At 33.7% G+C, this 17,763-nt stretch overlaps 1 protein-coding gene across 1 annotated transcript in view; it reads left to right on the top strand.

Moving 5' to 3' along the window:
- Positions 1–17,763, top strand: part of LOC104917612 (cytoplasmic dynein 2 heavy chain 1-like) — a 63,620-nt gene that overhangs the window by 1,832 nt on the left and 44,025 nt on the right. Inside the window, exons 2-11 of the mRNA XM_019612082.2 lie at positions 1,392–1,469; positions 2,521–2,652; positions 3,967–4,039; positions 5,413–5,573; positions 7,005–7,130; positions 9,062–9,172; positions 9,976–10,131; positions 11,685–11,760; positions 13,138–13,349; positions 15,078–15,182. Coding sequence (XP_019467627.1) covers positions 1,392–1,469; positions 2,521–2,652; positions 3,967–4,039; positions 5,413–5,573; positions 7,005–7,130; positions 9,062–9,172; positions 9,976–10,131; positions 11,685–11,760; positions 13,138–13,349; positions 15,078–15,182 — 1,230 coding nt within the window. The remainder of the gene's footprint in view (positions 1–1,391; positions 1,470–2,520; positions 2,653–3,966; positions 4,040–5,412; positions 5,574–7,004; positions 7,131–9,061; positions 9,173–9,975; positions 10,132–11,684; positions 11,761–13,137; positions 13,350–15,077; positions 15,183–17,763) is intronic.

The following is a 17,763-nucleotide window of genomic DNA, read 5'->3' as shown; positions in this document are numbered from 1 at the left end:
TTAAACTTTTAATTTTTTAAACTATAAGAGGATAAATTTAGGTTTAGGTTAATTTAGGTTAGGATGGCAGGGGGAAATTTTTCACTGTTAAGGTGATGAGGCCCTGCACAGCTGCCTAGAGAGCTGTGGTGCCCCATCCCTGGAGGTGTTCAAGGCCAGGTTGGATGGGGCCCTAGGCAGCCTCAGCTGGTGGGTGGCAGCTAGCCCACATCAGGGGGTTGTTAGTTTTTTTAGTCTTCAAGGTCCCTTCCAGTCCAGGCCATTCTATTGTTCAGGCATGTCCACGTTATCAAGATTTTGTATCCCACAAATGGTCAGAAACTCATTAAAGAATGTGAAGTCACGTATATGGTGATGCTCCATCCAAATATTCCCAGGGGATAAGCTCCAGGGGATTGGTTATATTTAATAGCTCTTGGTTTTGTCTTCCACTAATTTATCTAATCACTTTTAATTCTGTATAAGAGCATTCACAGAGCTCTGCAGCAAGGAGTTCCATGTGCACATTAATTTAAGAGCTATCTCCTTTAGTGTTTTCTGTTTGTTTGTTTTAGTCTGTTGTTGCTAATCTTATTTTACTGGTTTTGTCTTTAAAAAGATACTCATTATCCTTATGTCTTTTGTAACTTCTAGATACTTTGTATAACCTATTAGCTGTCAGTTTTTCCTAATTGAAGAGGCTGTATTAATTATTCCATAGTTTTCATCATCATTTTCCACTTTTATACATATTTTCTAGTTCTGCTGTACACTTCTGGAAATATGTGGGAACAGGGGTACAGTATTCATTCATATAGTGCTGTTGTCCATTTTTGAATAGCGATCTTCCTTATGAGAGAGATTCCTCTGGACTTCAGGCAATATTGTTGTTTGTCCTTAGAATTTTCTGCTTCCATCCAACTTAGAAGCAGAAGCATAAAGCTTTGGCCAAAATTTGCTAGTGCAGAGGTGTCTAGCATGGTATTTTGCCTGGTAAATTACCCCAGAGCTGCCCTTCATTTAAAGAGCTATCCTTTTCATGACTGTGATTAAGTGAAAAGGAGATTTTTTTTATGTCACTTGCTCAGAGTGTATATGAAAATGGTCATTCTTTTGGGTCACTTGTTCTCAATATATAAAAAAATTCTTAGAGTTGAGGAGTGACATGGATGAACTGAATGATGAAATATTTGGGGGTCAAGTAGTTAAGCAAAGTTGCTGTGGACATTGTATCTCAACTTACTGGTAGTTTTTGTTTTGCTATACCATTTTTGAATTCAGCAAATGAATAGGTGTTATGTTTCTATTATGAACGCTCTTTTTATTAAAAGTGGGTTTTCTTGTCTTTCTATTGAATATGATGTTTCCAAAAAAAAATTGTATAACTTATATATCAAATTTGTTTCAATAAGGATTCAAAAAGAAGTGTTTATGACCAGATTCCTTCTTGGATAGAACAGGAGCGAGCCTATGCAGTGGCATCTTTGAAGGTATATATATCACATGGTAGTTTACATTGAACTTAAAAGTGATTGTAATTTGGACTCAAGTACCATCAAGAGGAAGCATTTTGTTATTGTAAAATGTTTATTGTGTGTTCTATAAAATATGGTCTATTACGGACCCATTTGAAACCAAATTCGAAATTATGAATGTGTGATCCTAGATTAGTATATTTTAAGCTCACCCAAAGAATTACAATTTGTATAAATAGAAAATTTTAGAAAAGAAAAATTGCTAATAATACTAAGTTACAGGTTTCTCTTATATCGTATCTTCTCAGAAACCACTTTATATATTAAAATGGGCCTTTAATTGTGAAACTAATTTTTTACTTAACAGATTTTCATGCAAACAGAAATATTTCAGAGATTTTAATTGCATAAATCAAGCAATTTCATATTAAAACAACACAACACTTAATTGCCTTGATTAATCCTAATTCTAATCCTGCCACAGTTATAATTGAAGTCTTTTGATTAAAGAACAACTAAATGAAAATAATGGTCTTAGAAATGCTAGCTTAGATTCTTGTCCTCCATGCAGCTCAGCAGCAAGAAAGAAAACCCTGAACAGTCTCTGGGAAGGATTTTTGTTGTTGCTGAATTGACAATTGTTTGTTTTTACTTTCGCTTCATCAGGGATCAGGAGCAATTGCAACAGTGTGGCAAACATGATTGTTAGGGTTAAAAAAAGAAAAAAAAAAAAGTGTGATAGTTTCAGTGGTAGACAGAAGAAGAACCTGATCATGATTTAAGGAAAAGAATAGCATTGAGTTAAGCCCAGAGCTGAAAAACAAGGAGCCTTGAAGTTTAAAAACAAAACTATTGCAAATACCGACTTAGCAGTTGCAGGAAGTAGATAAACAAGTTTTAAATTCTAACCTTTTATTCTTGAACTCCAAAATGAAAATTGATAGGATTTTTATGAAACGCACCAGTATTTTACAGGTTTTAAAGTCACAGTGGTATTCATAAATTACTGAAAATATACAACGTCCAAATGATTACTCTTCTTTATTATATGTTGTTTGTTTTGTAGACTTCTCTCCCATGTCTCTATCAGACTCTTGGTTTAGAAGATGAAGGTTTGTGGCGCACTTTTTCTCAGAGCTCTGTGTGTGAGCAAGACTTCCCATCTGCTATTGTAAAAAGAATTTCTTTATTTCAGCAGGTAACATTCTGTATTAAATTATTTAAAATGAATTGTGATTTCAGTATTGCAAATAAGTTTTACATCTAAAAAATTTAGGCTGAAAACGTGGTTGAATTGTAAGCAGGGACAACATCTATTTTGTCTTTGTCTTATAGCTCAGCTAGTTTATTATGGATTTTTTTTTTTCCTGTAATATGTATATAGTTCTCTCCTACCTGAGTCTTTTTTTGTGTTAGTGTATTGGCTGCAGCTGAGAATGGCAAAGTAACAGGTTTTTTATTAATATTCATAGAAGAAATTTTCTGAGTAGGTATCAAAATTCTTTCATGCTTGCTTTGTTATTGCAGAATTTCTCAGCTTGCCAAGCATATTAATTTAGATCATCATGAAATGCAAACGCACTTGACTGAAAACAAAGAAAGTGCTGTATCAGCCACTGCTTTCTAGAAAATCAGCCATGAAATTCTACTCTTCCTGAAAGCTTGATTAAGGAGCTCACCAGTAATGTTGGAGAGTTAGGTTTCTTCTTCACTGATAGGATCCTTCTCAGGAAGACAAAAATGTTATTCCTCTTGCGTTTATGGAAAAGTTGTTGTCATTACTTATTCTCAAAAGTTGCTGTCATTTCTCCCTTGAAGAAAGACACTCATGTAAATTGAAGATTTTTGGGTCTAAGAAAGGGATTACGCCTAAGGCAATGCAATTTCATCTTGGTAGCTATTAAGTGTCCTCTGTTCGGCTGTTTAGAGAATTTCTAAAACACTGTTCACAGAATTTATAAAGAACCATAATGCAAATGGGTGTTTCTGAGTCACGTGTTTGATTTGATGAAATGCCAAACTATTATTCTTATGTGTGCAATGTGTTGTCATAAAAAATACCTATTGGAGAATACATCTATAATAATCAGCATATTACATACTTAATTCTTAACAAAGCAAGTATTTCACAGAATCACAGAATTGCAGAGGTTGGCATTATATGTATAAAATCATATATTGGCATAGCAGTATAAAGATAAGTTTACTTTCTGTTATTCTAGTTACCCACATGAAACATTCTGAAACACGATAGAAAATGTTTTACCTTAGAAATAGACATTAGATGTAGTACTATCCTCCCAATTCTATTCAATGAAAAAAGTACTTTAAAAAGAATTATAATATTAGGTTATCTTGGGAAAGAATGATCAAATAGCTGTATATCTTTAGGGAAAACTACTGATGAGCAAAGTTTAAAAAAAAAAAATGTTTTCTTTGAAGAGTTTTGCTTTGTTGGTTTTTACGTTATACCTTTATAAATTCATTTTCCATGAATATATTTTATTTTAAGGTACTTGTGGTCCAAGCTCTTAGACCAGACAGGCTGCAGAGTGCTATGGCTCTTTTTGCATGTAAAGCCCTAGGTAAGTTCATTTTTCACTAGAGTGCTTTCACACAACAATTAAATCATTAAATCTTTTTTTTTTTAATGTCAAAAACTTTTACTTTATGGTTCATATGGAATTGCTAAGTTGTAAAATTTAAACTCTGGATTTTCTGGTTTTGTCTTCATAAAGTATTGTTACAAAGTGCTTTTACTGGTTTATGAAGCTCAGTGATTTTAAAATCACTGACGTATTCTTTGAAGGGATTCTTGAGCACTGCACTTTCTCAAAACACTGTGCTCAACTTTCTAACATCCAAACTGTTAATAGTACTTGCACTGTATTCATTTTCTTAAGTGATGCATCTCACGAATGCTATAACATATTTGGCTAAGCAGTTACTCATTTAGAATGGCTCTTTTTTTAAATTAGCATAGTTAACAGCATTAAATGTGTTACTACAGTAACTGAAGTTGCACACGAACATATTCCAATCTATTGCCCAATCATAGCTTTTTATTGTATTTCTCTGTTAAAGCAAGGCCAAGCTGTAGTCACCAGTTGACACATAATTATTTAAAATATCAGAGCCGATCAGTGTAGCTTCTCAGGAACCTGGGTGCATCTATTTGCACTGCTGAAGAGTAACAGCATTGCCATCAGACACTGGTTTATTTTGGCTGTGTTTTATTTTACAATCTGTCAGTAGAAGCTAAGCAGCCTTATGAATAGGAACCTAAGGATAACTGAACAAGTGAAGAAGAGATGTTTGTCTAGCATCTTGTTTTCAGCAATGATGAATGATATATGTCAAGAAAAGACATAAAAACATCACAAATCTGTACTGAAACAGTTTTCTGAAAATGCATCGTAATTTCTTGACTTTGGAGGTATTGCAAAGGTTTATTTATTAATATATTTGTATTGCTTGCAAGTTATGCAGTTCCTCAATTTAAAGATTATAGGTGTGATGTATTTTGAAGATTTTAGGCTTTATGTTTTCCTAACTCAGATCCTGACATTTGAATTGTTTGTGTTTGTACAGCTGTACATGACAATTTAACTATGCTTTTCTTAAGCAATATGTTACTGACAGAATTTTTTGGTCAATTTTTTGATCTGCTGACTCTGGTATGCCAGGACCTACTACAATGTATACTTCAGTGTTATACAACAGTTAAAATTTTCATTATCCATTTATACTGCTGATTTGTACACCAAAAATGGTTTTTTGTATGAATTGTAGATCAAATTAAAACAAGAGCAAAAACAGTATCGGTCTTTATGCATTGAAGAAATACTATATATCCCAGCAGTTTGCTAGTTGATTTTATTTGAATAATAGGAAAAATCTTCTGAAGAGCACTCCATTCAGTGTAGTCACTTTCTTTACATGATGTTTCTAACTATAGGAATAAAAGAATTGTCTCCATCACCTCTGAATCTGAAACGTCTGTATAAAGAGACTCTGGAAACTGAGCCTATATTGATAATTATTTCTCCTGGTGCTGATCCTTCTCAAGAATTGCAAGAACTTGCCAGTGTTGAAAGAGATACTGAGTGCTACCATCAGGTCAGCCTTAGATGAGAATAATTATTAAAACCCACTGTTTGCTATGTTCAATTTTACATATTTTTTGGTACAATACAGTAATAAAAACTGACAACTGACAGCTGTAAGTATTATTGCTTTTCGGGTGGAATAATCAAAATATGAAACAAAACCCAGCGTAAACTGGACTTCGTAATTACCTGTAGTTATAGAACATGAACATTTCTTTCTTCAACAGAAAATATAAATAAGTTGTTAAGTGTTTATGAGTGTTTTGGTATTTTGAAGAATTTTACAAGTAAATGTTAACTAATAAGTTGCTGATGGGAGTTCCTGAACCAAACTCTTTTATTTCATGTCTGTTTAAAATAATGTTTAAGGTCAACCGTGCAGGAAATCGCTTCAAAGAGGGCTTGCACGGGAATCTTCCCAAGCACTAAGTTGAGGCTGACTGGCCTGTAATTAGATAGTTCTTCCTCCTCCTTATCCTTTTTGAAGATAGATGTGATGTTTGCTTTTTTATCAGGAAGCACCTCAAATCAGTGTTACTTTTAGATGATTGCAGGTAGCCCTGCAGTGACATTCACTGCTCCTCCCCCCAGCACTCTATAATGCATTCTATGTACCTTGCCCTGGACTTACATGTTTCTAAATGTGTTCTGTGATTCCTGAATCTATCTGTACATAAGTAATGCTTCACTCCTACTAGTAGGTCTGGGAAACCTGAGAGGTCTGGGAACAAGCCTTGACAATAAAGACTCAGGCTAAAAAGACATTGAGTACCTCAGCCTTTTCCATGACCCTTGTCACTAGGTGCCCTTTCCCACGAAGCAATGGGCTCACAAGTGTTGTTAGCTTTCCTTTACTGAAGGAAACCTTACAAAACTCAACAAGAAGGAAGAGCAAAATCCTACCGCTGGATAGTAAGAACCCCTTGTAGTGCTGCAGGCAGTGAACTGACTGGTTGGGAAGAAGCTCTGCAAAAAACATCCGGAGGGTTTTTGTGGACAAGAAGCTGAACATGAACCAGCCTGTGCCTTGGCAGCAGAGATATCATTAGGTGACATAATAACAGCCTTTCAGTACCTACAAAGAGGACAGTAAGAAAAAAGGCCTAGAGGATGGTGATGCGCTGGAACAGGTTGCCCAAGGAGGTTGTGGATGCCCCATCCCTGGAGGCATTCAGGGCCAGGCTGGATGTGGCTCTGGGCAGCCTGGTCTGGTGGTTGGTGACCCTGCACATAGCAGGGGGTTGAAACTAAGTGATCATTGTGGTCCTTTTCAACCCAGGCCATTCTATGATTCTATGATAAAAGACTATGGGTGTTATTTCTTAAGATGTTCAGATTACATATGTTGCGAAGAAAAAATTGTACTTTCATGAATTTTTCCAATTTTGTATTTAAATGAGCATGATGAATTCCTGATACAAAGAGTTATTTTTCTTCTCAGATTGCAATGGGCCAAGGTCAGGCTGACCTAGCTATTCAGACTTTGAAAGAATGTGCACGCAACGGAGAATGGCTGTGTTTAAAGAATCTGCATCTTGTCATACCTTGGCTTCCTGTATTAGAAAAGGTAAGGGTAATTAGTCCAAGAGTGTCTTTCTGTTGGAAACTTATTAGGCAGTTCTGAAACATCATGCATTTACATGGTGATGTTTTAAATAAAAAAAATAAACCTTAGCAGGTTTCTGAGTCATGAGCTTCAGATCTAAGCAACTTTGTGTGGTTGCTTTGATTTCATACAATGTAGAGTGTTTCTGTCTCAGTGACTGAACAAATGCTCCTGTTAGAATTTCCTATACATTATGGGATACTGTCAACGTTTGCTGAACTATCAGTACATGAATGCTTTTTTTTATTATTTAAATAACAACATTTTAAAATAAAAGTTCATAAAAATATATATATATATATTTTTTTTTTGCTTCTCCACCTTTGTTGTTAATTCTTGTTATTTGTAAGGGTAATTTGTGTTTCAGCAACTATAAGGTTTATGCTAATTTGAAATTAGAATGACTATTTTTTAAAAGAACATACTGTATCTGAAATAATTGACTTGCTAGTTAGGTCAAAACAACTTGTATGATACTGTGTCATTCATAAAACAAGGTAAAGAAATGCTTATTAATAGTAGTAACTTCTGCCTTACTTGTCCTGTTAGTGTAGTTCATGCATGAGGTGTGCTCCACGCACATAAGCTTGGAGTCTAGTTCTATCAGATAAGGACCATATGGCATAGATAGACCTTAAAGGTATCAGAACTTGAAGGGAGCTTATAAACAGGAGGTGGAATGGTTGTTTATGAAGGTGGGTAGTGATAGGACAAGAGGGAATGATTTTAAACTGAGACAGGGGAGGTTTAGGTTAGATATTAGGAGGAAGTTTTTCACTCAGAGGGTGGTGACACCCTGGAACAGGTTGCCCAAGGAGGCTGTGGATGCCCCATCCCTGCAGGCATTCAAGGCCAGGCTGGATGTGGCTCTGGGCAGCCTGTTCTGGTGGTTGGTGACCCTGCACATAGCAGGGGGGTTGAAACTCAATGATCTTTGTGGTCCTTTTCAACCCAGACCATTCTATGATTCTATGATCTGTTTTGGAAAAATAGAAAGGCAAAGCAAGGTAATACTGATATGTTTCATCTACCCTGAGCACGGTAGTGAACTGTTAGGAAGTGTTTGTAAGCTTCTAACTAATTATAAGAATAAAACATCAAACCTTGTAAGTGCATGTGGATATGTATCAGAAGTTTCTTATGATTAAGTCTTAGAAGTTATCGAACTGAATGGATTTTAAGGAAATCTGCTAGAGTTTATTGAAGTATAGCTCTCTCAAAGCTCTTATACAAAACAGCTGACTGTTCTCAAGGCAATTGTTAAGCAACTTTGCGAGCTTCGTACATAAAGCATGTGTGAAAATGTATGCCTTGATACATCAGTAATTACATAATGTTTTGTGAAATCTTTGTATTTGAAATAGCATTTAACAATATTTATTTTCTTAAAACTGTTTTTCTATTCAGAGTTTTCTATGAATCATGATAAAGGAAGGATGCATGTAACAACTACACATACAAATAAATAATAATAAAAAAAAAATCCAGCAACAAAAAGAAACCAGAAATTTACATAGCTGTGCAGGTGCTGAAATTCATTGAGTTCTGTTGTTGATACACGACTCATAGTCCAAGCCTTTTCCTTTTGAGATCCAGTATTTTGGTGTTCTTTACTTAAGAGAAATAAAGAGCTGCTGTTTTGCTCTGAGTTTAGAATATGGGAGAGAGCTGTAAATATTTTGACACATCCAGGATGAAGCTGAGCTTAGCAGGCATATAGAAAGTACAGGAACAACATGTATTTTGAGTAAACTTACTTACAAAAAGCAGCTAAAAATTTTTAGACACGCATAATTTTTCAATTCAAGTTATCATTTTATAAATACTGTTCTGTGTATTAAATAGAAAACAAACTGGACATCCTACCTCAATATATAACATCTCTTTGGCAGGAACTGAATACACTGCAGCCTCAACCAAACTTTCGCCTTTGGCTTACTACTGAAGTTCATCCAAAATTCACTCCAATTTTGCTTCAGTCAAGTCTGAAAATAACCTGTGAAGTAAGATCTGTTTAGAAAGCTTTTACTGAATGTTTTAAAAGAATCAATTTTGACACTTAGTAAACTATTTATTTAGATAGACCTATGTGTAGGTAATGTGCACTATTTAAATAACTGTTTTCTATTGACGTTTCAATCAGATAATATATTCAGCTTTTTAAAGACTTTTACAAACCTTGTTCTATTTACAGTAATCCTTTTAGCAAACAGTATTTTAAAAAATCTTATAGATATGAAAAACTAATATTAATGTCTTTAAAATTTTATTGTGACATTTGTATTGCATTGTCTAGGTATCTATTTAATTGTTTTTACTTTTAAATAATCTTTGTTATTATATACAGGCTACCTATTGCTTTTTTTTACTGGTTGTAAATAAACACTACTTAAATCAGAGGACTGATGTTTTATCATACATATCTGCTCTACAATAACTAACTAAGAATGCTGGCATGGCATAAGGTCAGATGGCTCGGATCACAGAAATAGTAATTAGTAGTTGAGCTTCTAAAAACAGAAGATAAGCTCTTGTGCGTGGGGAAAAAAAAAAAAAGAATTTATTTTATATTTACTTAGTTGATCAATTAGCACTCATTTCACTAACTTGTACTCCTGTAGTTTGGTCCTCCTAACAATTGATTCAGACTATAATTCTGTCAGGCAGATTTTTTTCATGTTAAATATTATTTGCTAAAATACTAGTCATAAACTATAACTTAATTGTGTGATAACCTGAAACTTAAGAAAATAGAACTTGAAAGTATCAGTTGTTTACAACAAAGGGATGGTTTTTTCCTGCGCAGGCACCTCCAGGCCTCAAGAAGAACCTCCTACGAACCTATGAATCTTGGACACCTGAACAAATTAATAAAAAGGGAAATTTGTCTCGAGCCCATTCTCTCTTTTGTTTAGCATGGTTTCATGCTGTATGCCAAGAAAGAAGAAATTACATTCCTCAGGTAATTCTTTTTTGCTGACTTTTAAAAATTTGTCCCTGTTTATTTTTAGCTTTTATACTTAGAATTGTTTTTCATCAGATATATATTGGATCACATTCAGAGATGAGAAAAACTTTGATACTTCTGGTGCCTACCTTTATGGCTTTCTTTGAATTAATTTAAAAATAAAATCTTGGTAGTCTAAATTCTTGTCCTTCTGAAAATTGCCAGTCTCTGTGTGGAGATATTGTGTGATCTGTGTGCTAATGATGCAGGAGTGAGGTCCCATGGAGAATATCTTTTGAATTCTTTTTGTTTAGGATAGGAAAAAAAAAACTGTTTAGGACTGTGTGGAAGTCATAAATATTCCTCCTTCAGTAAAAAGGAGAATGTAATATTTACTATTCTTTCTGCATAGCAATCCTATTCAGAGAGATGGAAGAACAAGAGAATTTACTTGTTTCTTGAGAGGATTATAATGGTTTTCAGAGACTGTAACATGTTTTTTCCTTAGATAAGTTTTTGTTTAAAGAAAATGTTTTTTTTCTGGCTACAGATGCTTAAGCTAAGCAGGAAAAAGAGGAGAAAATAAACCCAACAAACTATTTTGTGTCTGGTTTATTTTAATTAGACTTGTGGTGAAATTAACCTGTCATCCAAGAGATTTGTTCTGACAGAGCCTGGAATGTTTAAGACTTCTTTTGTTAGTTTTGACTTTATGAATTATAGAGTTGTTTCCCTCTAACTGGAACGAACTTTGAATATGCTGTTCAAGAAGAAGAATAGTTGAAAATCATTGAAGTACCAATTAAATATATGATCTCTCATTTGCCTTTGTTCAAATTACTGTTAATTTGCCAATAACTTTCAAACAGGCACAGGACAGGGTTAGTGCTTTCTCCTTACTTCTACTATAACTCTGTTTATCTCGCATAGATTTAGTGGTGATTCTATCATCCTGACATTGCTGAACTGCAGTTAGTCCTGGCCAATAAACTCTTCAGTCTATAAGCAGATCTTTCAAAAAGGCATTTTAAAACTGTTGAAAGACTTCAGCATCTTGCCTGTTTATGACCTTCAAGGTGACTGACTGATACCTTGATTGTGATCTGTGAGGCAGCTGCAATCTTAATCTGAAAATACACTAATCTCACATGCATTTGTTATTAAGATTTCATTCAAATACAAAGGTACAGCCGTAAGAAGTTACAGCACTGGGGGACTGATGTCTGGATTTCCTTTATCATGTACCAATATTTACTTGTACGTACTTATTTACATTGAAAGGCTTTTGTGAGCCATGCACAGTACTTTCATGCTATGCAAAGACTAATGCCACCAAGAACAGAATTGGAGTATAAAATGACAGTGGTCAAAATGTGCATGTCAACATTTTGCTGAAATAGTAGCAGTTATTGTTTTTCTCAGTATATTTTTTCTTTGACAGTAGAGAAGTGACATGAAATAAGGAGTGAGTTGATATTAGTATAAAGCAGGCTGTATTTGGATAATCAAACCTATTTATTAAAATCTTGTAACTAATTGAGTTCTTGGCATTTCTTTTAAAATGTCAGGGTTGGACCAAGTTTTATGAATTTTCTTTATCTGATCTCCGTGCTGGTTTTGACATTATTGATAGACTCTTTGAGGGTAAGTCACTTCTGAAGGAATGTTCTTTATTTCTGTAGCCTAACACTTCTTAAGGTTTCTCATTTAGAATTCTTTATCATATTTAAAACTTTCACAGTAATTTTTATAGATCACTTATTTTGCATGATTGATTGCAGTGGGGTCGTTCTGCTTAAAATATAAGTTGTACATATTTAAATTTTACATTTGAATCTTCACTGGAACAGTTGTGGATGGCTCTTGCAAATACAAACACATGACTGCCAAAACTATTCTGCTTTACTTCCCAAGTTAAGAGGAAATATGAGAAATACAGGAATGCCTGGAAGCTTCAGTCATCTGTCTCCATCCCTTTCCAGTTTGAACTCTTCCATTTGTTGAATGAATTAATGGAGCATGTGCTCTTTTGTGATGAAATTAACTGAGTCGGAAGGGACCTTGAAAAGTCATCTAGTCCAACCCCCTTGCAATGAACCCCCCTCTACAGCTAGATCAGGTTGCTCAGAGCCCCATTCAGCCTGACATTGAATGTCTCAGAGGACACCTCTCTGGGCATTGTTAAGATGTAAAACACTCCATTGTTCTGTTAAGTAACTTAGTACATTCTTAATCATACTTGATTATTTACATTTTATATAATTTCAAAGTAAAGTTAGGAACTGATGTTTAGATACAGTTTGTGATCTTTGACTTAAATGAGATTTAACACTTCTGGAACTGGAACTTAGTTACACAAACTTGAAACATACAGTCATACAAAGAGTCATTAACTGTCAGTTAAAATCATTAACCTGTTTATACCTGTTGCTGTGAAGATATCTTTTCTTTTGAGGGAATGATCAAGTACTTGGAGTGTGCTAGTTACTACAAAACAAAACCTAAAAACTACTTAAAATAATTGCTGCTTCCTTTTTGTCAGGAGATTTTTAAGAAGTACTCATTTGATCAAACTTTTACCTGCTCTAGAAAGCTACAGCGTATCAGTATAGCTATTTAGGTCAACTGTTGTAAAAAGGCGATAAAATAAATTAATTGAAATAAGGAAATATTGCTAAGCCAGAAAAATGGAATTTGAAAAGCAACTTGACCAGGAAGCATAACTGTAACATACTTAGTTTTAAGTACTGCGTGAAATGCTGTTTATAATTCTTTAAAAAGTACCTATCTTGAACCTTTTTTGTTTGGAAGTTGATGTTTCCAGTGAATTTTTCAGTGCATGATCTGATTTTGGTTTATTTTATGTATGAGACTGCAAGAAATGATTTATTTGAAATGAATTTGAAATGAATTATTTGATGTTTCTGTAATTTTCCTTTTCACTTAAGAACTGTGGTGATTGGAAGAAATGCTAGTGATGCAGTGGTAATTGATAGAAAACTATTACTGATATATTTATAGGATCCAAAGATTTTCAGTGGGAATTTGTTCATGGCTTGTTTGAAAATGCAATTTATGGAGGCCGCATCGATAATTACTTTGATATGAAGGTTCTTCGGTCCTACTTGGAGCAGCTTTTCAATTCAAATGTCATTGGCAATTTTAATGCTAGAGGCAGGAAGATGACTAGTTTCCTGCATTCAATCTCTTTACCAAATTCTTGCAGTATTTTGGTAAGTACACATCTTCAGTCATATGATACACAAACTGAAGTATGTTATTTTGAAGAATCATTATATTCACAAAGAAATCCAGAGATACAATATAAAGATATCTTTATTTATGTGAGACTTCTGTTGCGTGGGATGGGTGATTCCTAAGTTTTCAGAACTGTTCTGTCTCATTATCTTATGATACCTGGATGGACTTTGATGCAAAGCTGTGAAGAACTGAATGAAAGAAATTGTCTCATTTTATGACAAGAACATTATTAAATTTTTGCATTACTTAGTATATTAACATAATGGCAGAATATGGATTTATCTCCTAATTTACAAAATTTGTCAGTGCTCTCATGTAATTTGTTACCATGCTGTGGATGCTGTATGACATTTTATTTGGGGACAGAAATAAATTCTAATTCTCCTTTAGTATTCAGGAGGGAATTCAATAGATTCTGAAGAGCTGATATCTCCCTGTCCTTCCACTTACTGCTGTTGTTATTGTTATTAAGATTCATTTGCATTTTAACGTTGAACTCCACGCTAGACCACCATATAGTATGATTTGATATAAACAGCATTATTGCAGTGAAAATAAATTACTATTGTTTGATGTTCTCTTCCTGGATTCTGACTGCTTAGATTTTGAGGGTTTTTTATTTGTTTATTTTAAATATGATATTTTCTATGGAAGTGCTGATGTAATATTGTAAAGAGCAAAGAAATAAATGAGGCTGGTCTCTGTTGCACTAGGTAATATGGTCAACCTTTATTTTTACCTGTACTGCAGTTAATAGTTTTAAATTTTTTATATGATTGTTTGTGTAAGACTTCTATACTTACAGTTTTAAGTATCTTAATGTCTTTAAATATGTAAATAATTTTCTTCAAGTAGCTTTGATTAATAGAAAAATAAAGTTTTGAAAATAAGTTTTTTTACTTCAAATAATTGGAATAATAATCTTACTAAATAGTGGTTCCTGGGTGTTCAGTGGATAGATCTGCCACTACTGAAATCTTAGTTTAGAGATTACATGTCCTAGTAAATCACACTCACATTAGACCTGATCCTGCAAGCACTCGCTGAAATTCCTTGCAGTGATAAAGAAGAGCATATGTTTGGATGTGTTCAGTATCCATTTCAAATGCAGATGATCCAATGCAATGGGATACAGATGTTAAACACCAAATTTTTTTTGTGTTTAGGGTCACATATCTGCCATCATTAGTCTACCTTTGGCTACAAGGCCTCTTTCTGTTTTGTGTGAGAAGTCTCACTAGTGATTATGAGTGTAGAACCTCTGTGGACACTATTTTTCATATCCAGTCATCATGCAGACCCATTTTTATCTTATTATTTCACTATTTATGAGTGATAATAAAATCCTTATAGAGCTTTATATAAAAGTGTGTTCTTTATTATATAAATCTGTTTGCTCTCTACTATTAACATTCCAAATGCTAAAATCTTTTTTTCTGTTTTATATTGTCATTGAGCTTGCTTTTAATTGCTCTTTGTACTTTTAGAATGGAAACATTGTTAAAAAATATGTATTGTTAATAAATAAAAAGAAAAAAATTAAAATGAAATCACTAAGATACCTGTACTCTATACATACTGTATGCATTTTAATCAGTGTCATACAGTGCATTTAATTAAATTCTTTTCACAGTTATTTTTGTGAAGTAAACAAAAAAGTTCTCTCAGTTATGTGTATTTTATGTTTTCTTTAAATGTAGGATTATCGTCATATTATTGAAAGCCTTCCAGAAGATGATAAACCTGACTTTTTTGGTCTACCTGCTAATATTGCTCGTTCATCACAACGTATGATCAGTTCCCAGGTAAAAATACATTTTTCATTTACCTCTGAATATTTTCTGTCTCTAATACAAGCTGTAGAATCCAATCACCTTTCCATAAATTTGAATTTCCGTAAGATTGACAGGCTAAATGGAAGGATTTTTGGACTATGTTGACTCTTATCTGTAGAATATTTTTTTATAGTAACAGCTACAATTTTATAACATAAAAGAAACTTCCAAAATAAACTCCATAGGTATCTTGCATATAGATTAGAATTGTATGAAATTGTCAGTAGCAAGACATTCTTAAGTATTTCTTTCAAATGAAATTGTTTGCTTATTTATTGTAAGTCTGTATTATTATACAGACATTATGAGCCTACATATGAATACATCAAAGCAGACTCCGTAGAAACTCTTTTGTCATGATGGAAAAAGCTTTTCATTTTAACTTCAAACAGTCTGCAAGGCAGAAATACGTTACCTTTATAAAGATGTATTATGTTTATGAAATGGATTTTATGCTTTTTATATGTTTATAAAAAATATACTATTTATTATAAAGTGATTAAAAAAACAGAAGAAACATATCATACAGCATTTGCTTATCAATGAGATTGCTCCATACCAGCATGTTTCACTATCCTTCGTTTATGCTTAAACTGTGCTATACATTCCCATGATGGATCTCTGGGAGATACTGAGCTTCAGAACAGAATGTATTCAATAATTAAGTTCTTGGTTGACACTTCCTGCAGTTTTACATTTCTGGGATCATCTTTATTAGTAAAGAGATGTTTTATTTACATATCTTTGTTTTACAAACCAGTTCTTGGCTTAACCTTGGGTTTATTAAGCTTCAGTCGTTTCTGAGTGTGTTGACCTAAATCTTCAGAGAGAAAAGTATAACCATTCATAAGGTTTGTATATAGAACATAGAAGCTAAAAGGAAAGTATGAGTTTAGATGTGTCCTCTGTCAAAAAGACATCAAGTGAATTTTGATTTGATCTTGGACTTTTAAATGCATTATACATTTGACCAGTCGAGTACACGTGAATTAGGAGTATTTCAATAAACTTCTAGGTTTTCTTTTTAGAATACGTTTGCTGACTTGTGAATGTGATACATACTTTCCAGCTATTTATCTCTATTTTACATTTAGAATCTGCGTATGGATATGTGTAGCCCAGCACCTTGTCAAGTATCCTTGTTTACAACTTAGCCAAGATCGTTTTAGCATTATTACTGAAATAAATAATCTGAGCTGTTTCGGATCCTTATTTTCAAAGCAAATGGTTTAGGACTTAAATAAATGACAAATTCTTGAAGGAATTTACAATGATTTAATTCAGTTTTCAGTATTCACTTACATAAATAATTTCAATGGTCTTACATATATTGTTTATCTAGTTCATGTCAGCGAGATAGCTTTTACAACAACTGCTGTTTAGCAGTTAAAGTTTTAGTTTTAGTCAGCAAATTCCAATGAAGTCATTTAGCAAAAAGAATATGGGTAACAATTTGGTTTTTCTGACAGAGAGCACTTCTAAAGAATTCTGCCAGTAGTCAGAAGTCTATCTTTCTGATAAGAAATATGAAAGTTTGAGGGGAAGGGTGGGGAGAGGAGCATAGTGAAAAGTAAATTCCAAGGACTTTGTAGGTCTTAGTTTCAAAAAGTTACTTGAATATTCCTGCTATTGCTGTAGCAATATAAAGATAAAGAGATCTCTATATCATATTCATGTGTTGTCAGCTATCATTTGATTTCAGTCTAGTTCAGATATAAATAGCAGTGTAAAATGTGAGAATCTAATTATCTTAGTGTCTGAATGATAGGCAATGATGATCAAAAATTTTTCACCTATGTTTTAGAGTTGTATGTAGATCTCCAGCTTGGTTGAATGAGCCAGGTCATCCATTTTACTGGCTGGTATTAATGAAACAGCAAACAAATGCTCTTGGACAGCTGCTTTTACCAACTTTTGTGGACCAGGAAAATATTGAGTGCCTCTTTTGTTCTCATCATGACTTCTTGGTCTAGGAATGGACAATATGAGGTGATCTATATTTAGGACATCTACTAGGAGCTCCTAGATGTGACACAGGACCCAAGGGAATACATTTTTTGTAGCAGCAGTGGGAAGTCAGACCCAAATTGACAGTAGTCAGGATGCAAGCAACTGATTCCCATTGCTAGCATACCCTAATGCAGTAGAATATTGATCTCCTGGAGGTCCCTATGTATCTGCTTGTCTATAACATTAAGTTATTTAGCCCTTAGGCTTGGAGGAGTTTGACTGAGAAGTGTCTTTACCTCAGCCTGAGTGAAAATTAGGCAGTTGAAAGTAAGTTCATCCACCTCTTGTTTCTTTCAGTAATTTTAGCTCTAGTATTTGCTCTAAATTTGCACTATTCAATTTTTGTCGTATAATTTTTCATGTCATTGTTTTTCTGTTGAAGAAACTGTGGCTGAGAGTACACTATTACTATGTTAGTGCAGTTAAGCAGTACAAATCTTTAGTGATTAGAACAATATATTTGACTGGTGAATTAATTGTGTCAGGTAACATAAAAATTGATCGGATTGTGAAACTAATGTTTGAGCTGTGAAGTGACCTA

Source organism: Meleagris gallopavo, chromosome 1 (assembly GCF_000146605.3).
Source record: "Meleagris gallopavo isolate NT-WF06-2002-E0010 breed Aviagen turkey brand Nicholas breeding stock chromosome 1, Turkey_5.1, whole genome shotgun sequence".
Taxonomy (NCBI): domain Eukaryota; kingdom Metazoa; phylum Chordata; class Aves; order Galliformes; family Phasianidae; genus Meleagris; species Meleagris gallopavo.
Note: the sequence above shows the minus strand (reverse complement) of the source record. Positions and strands in the feature narration are given on the sequence as shown.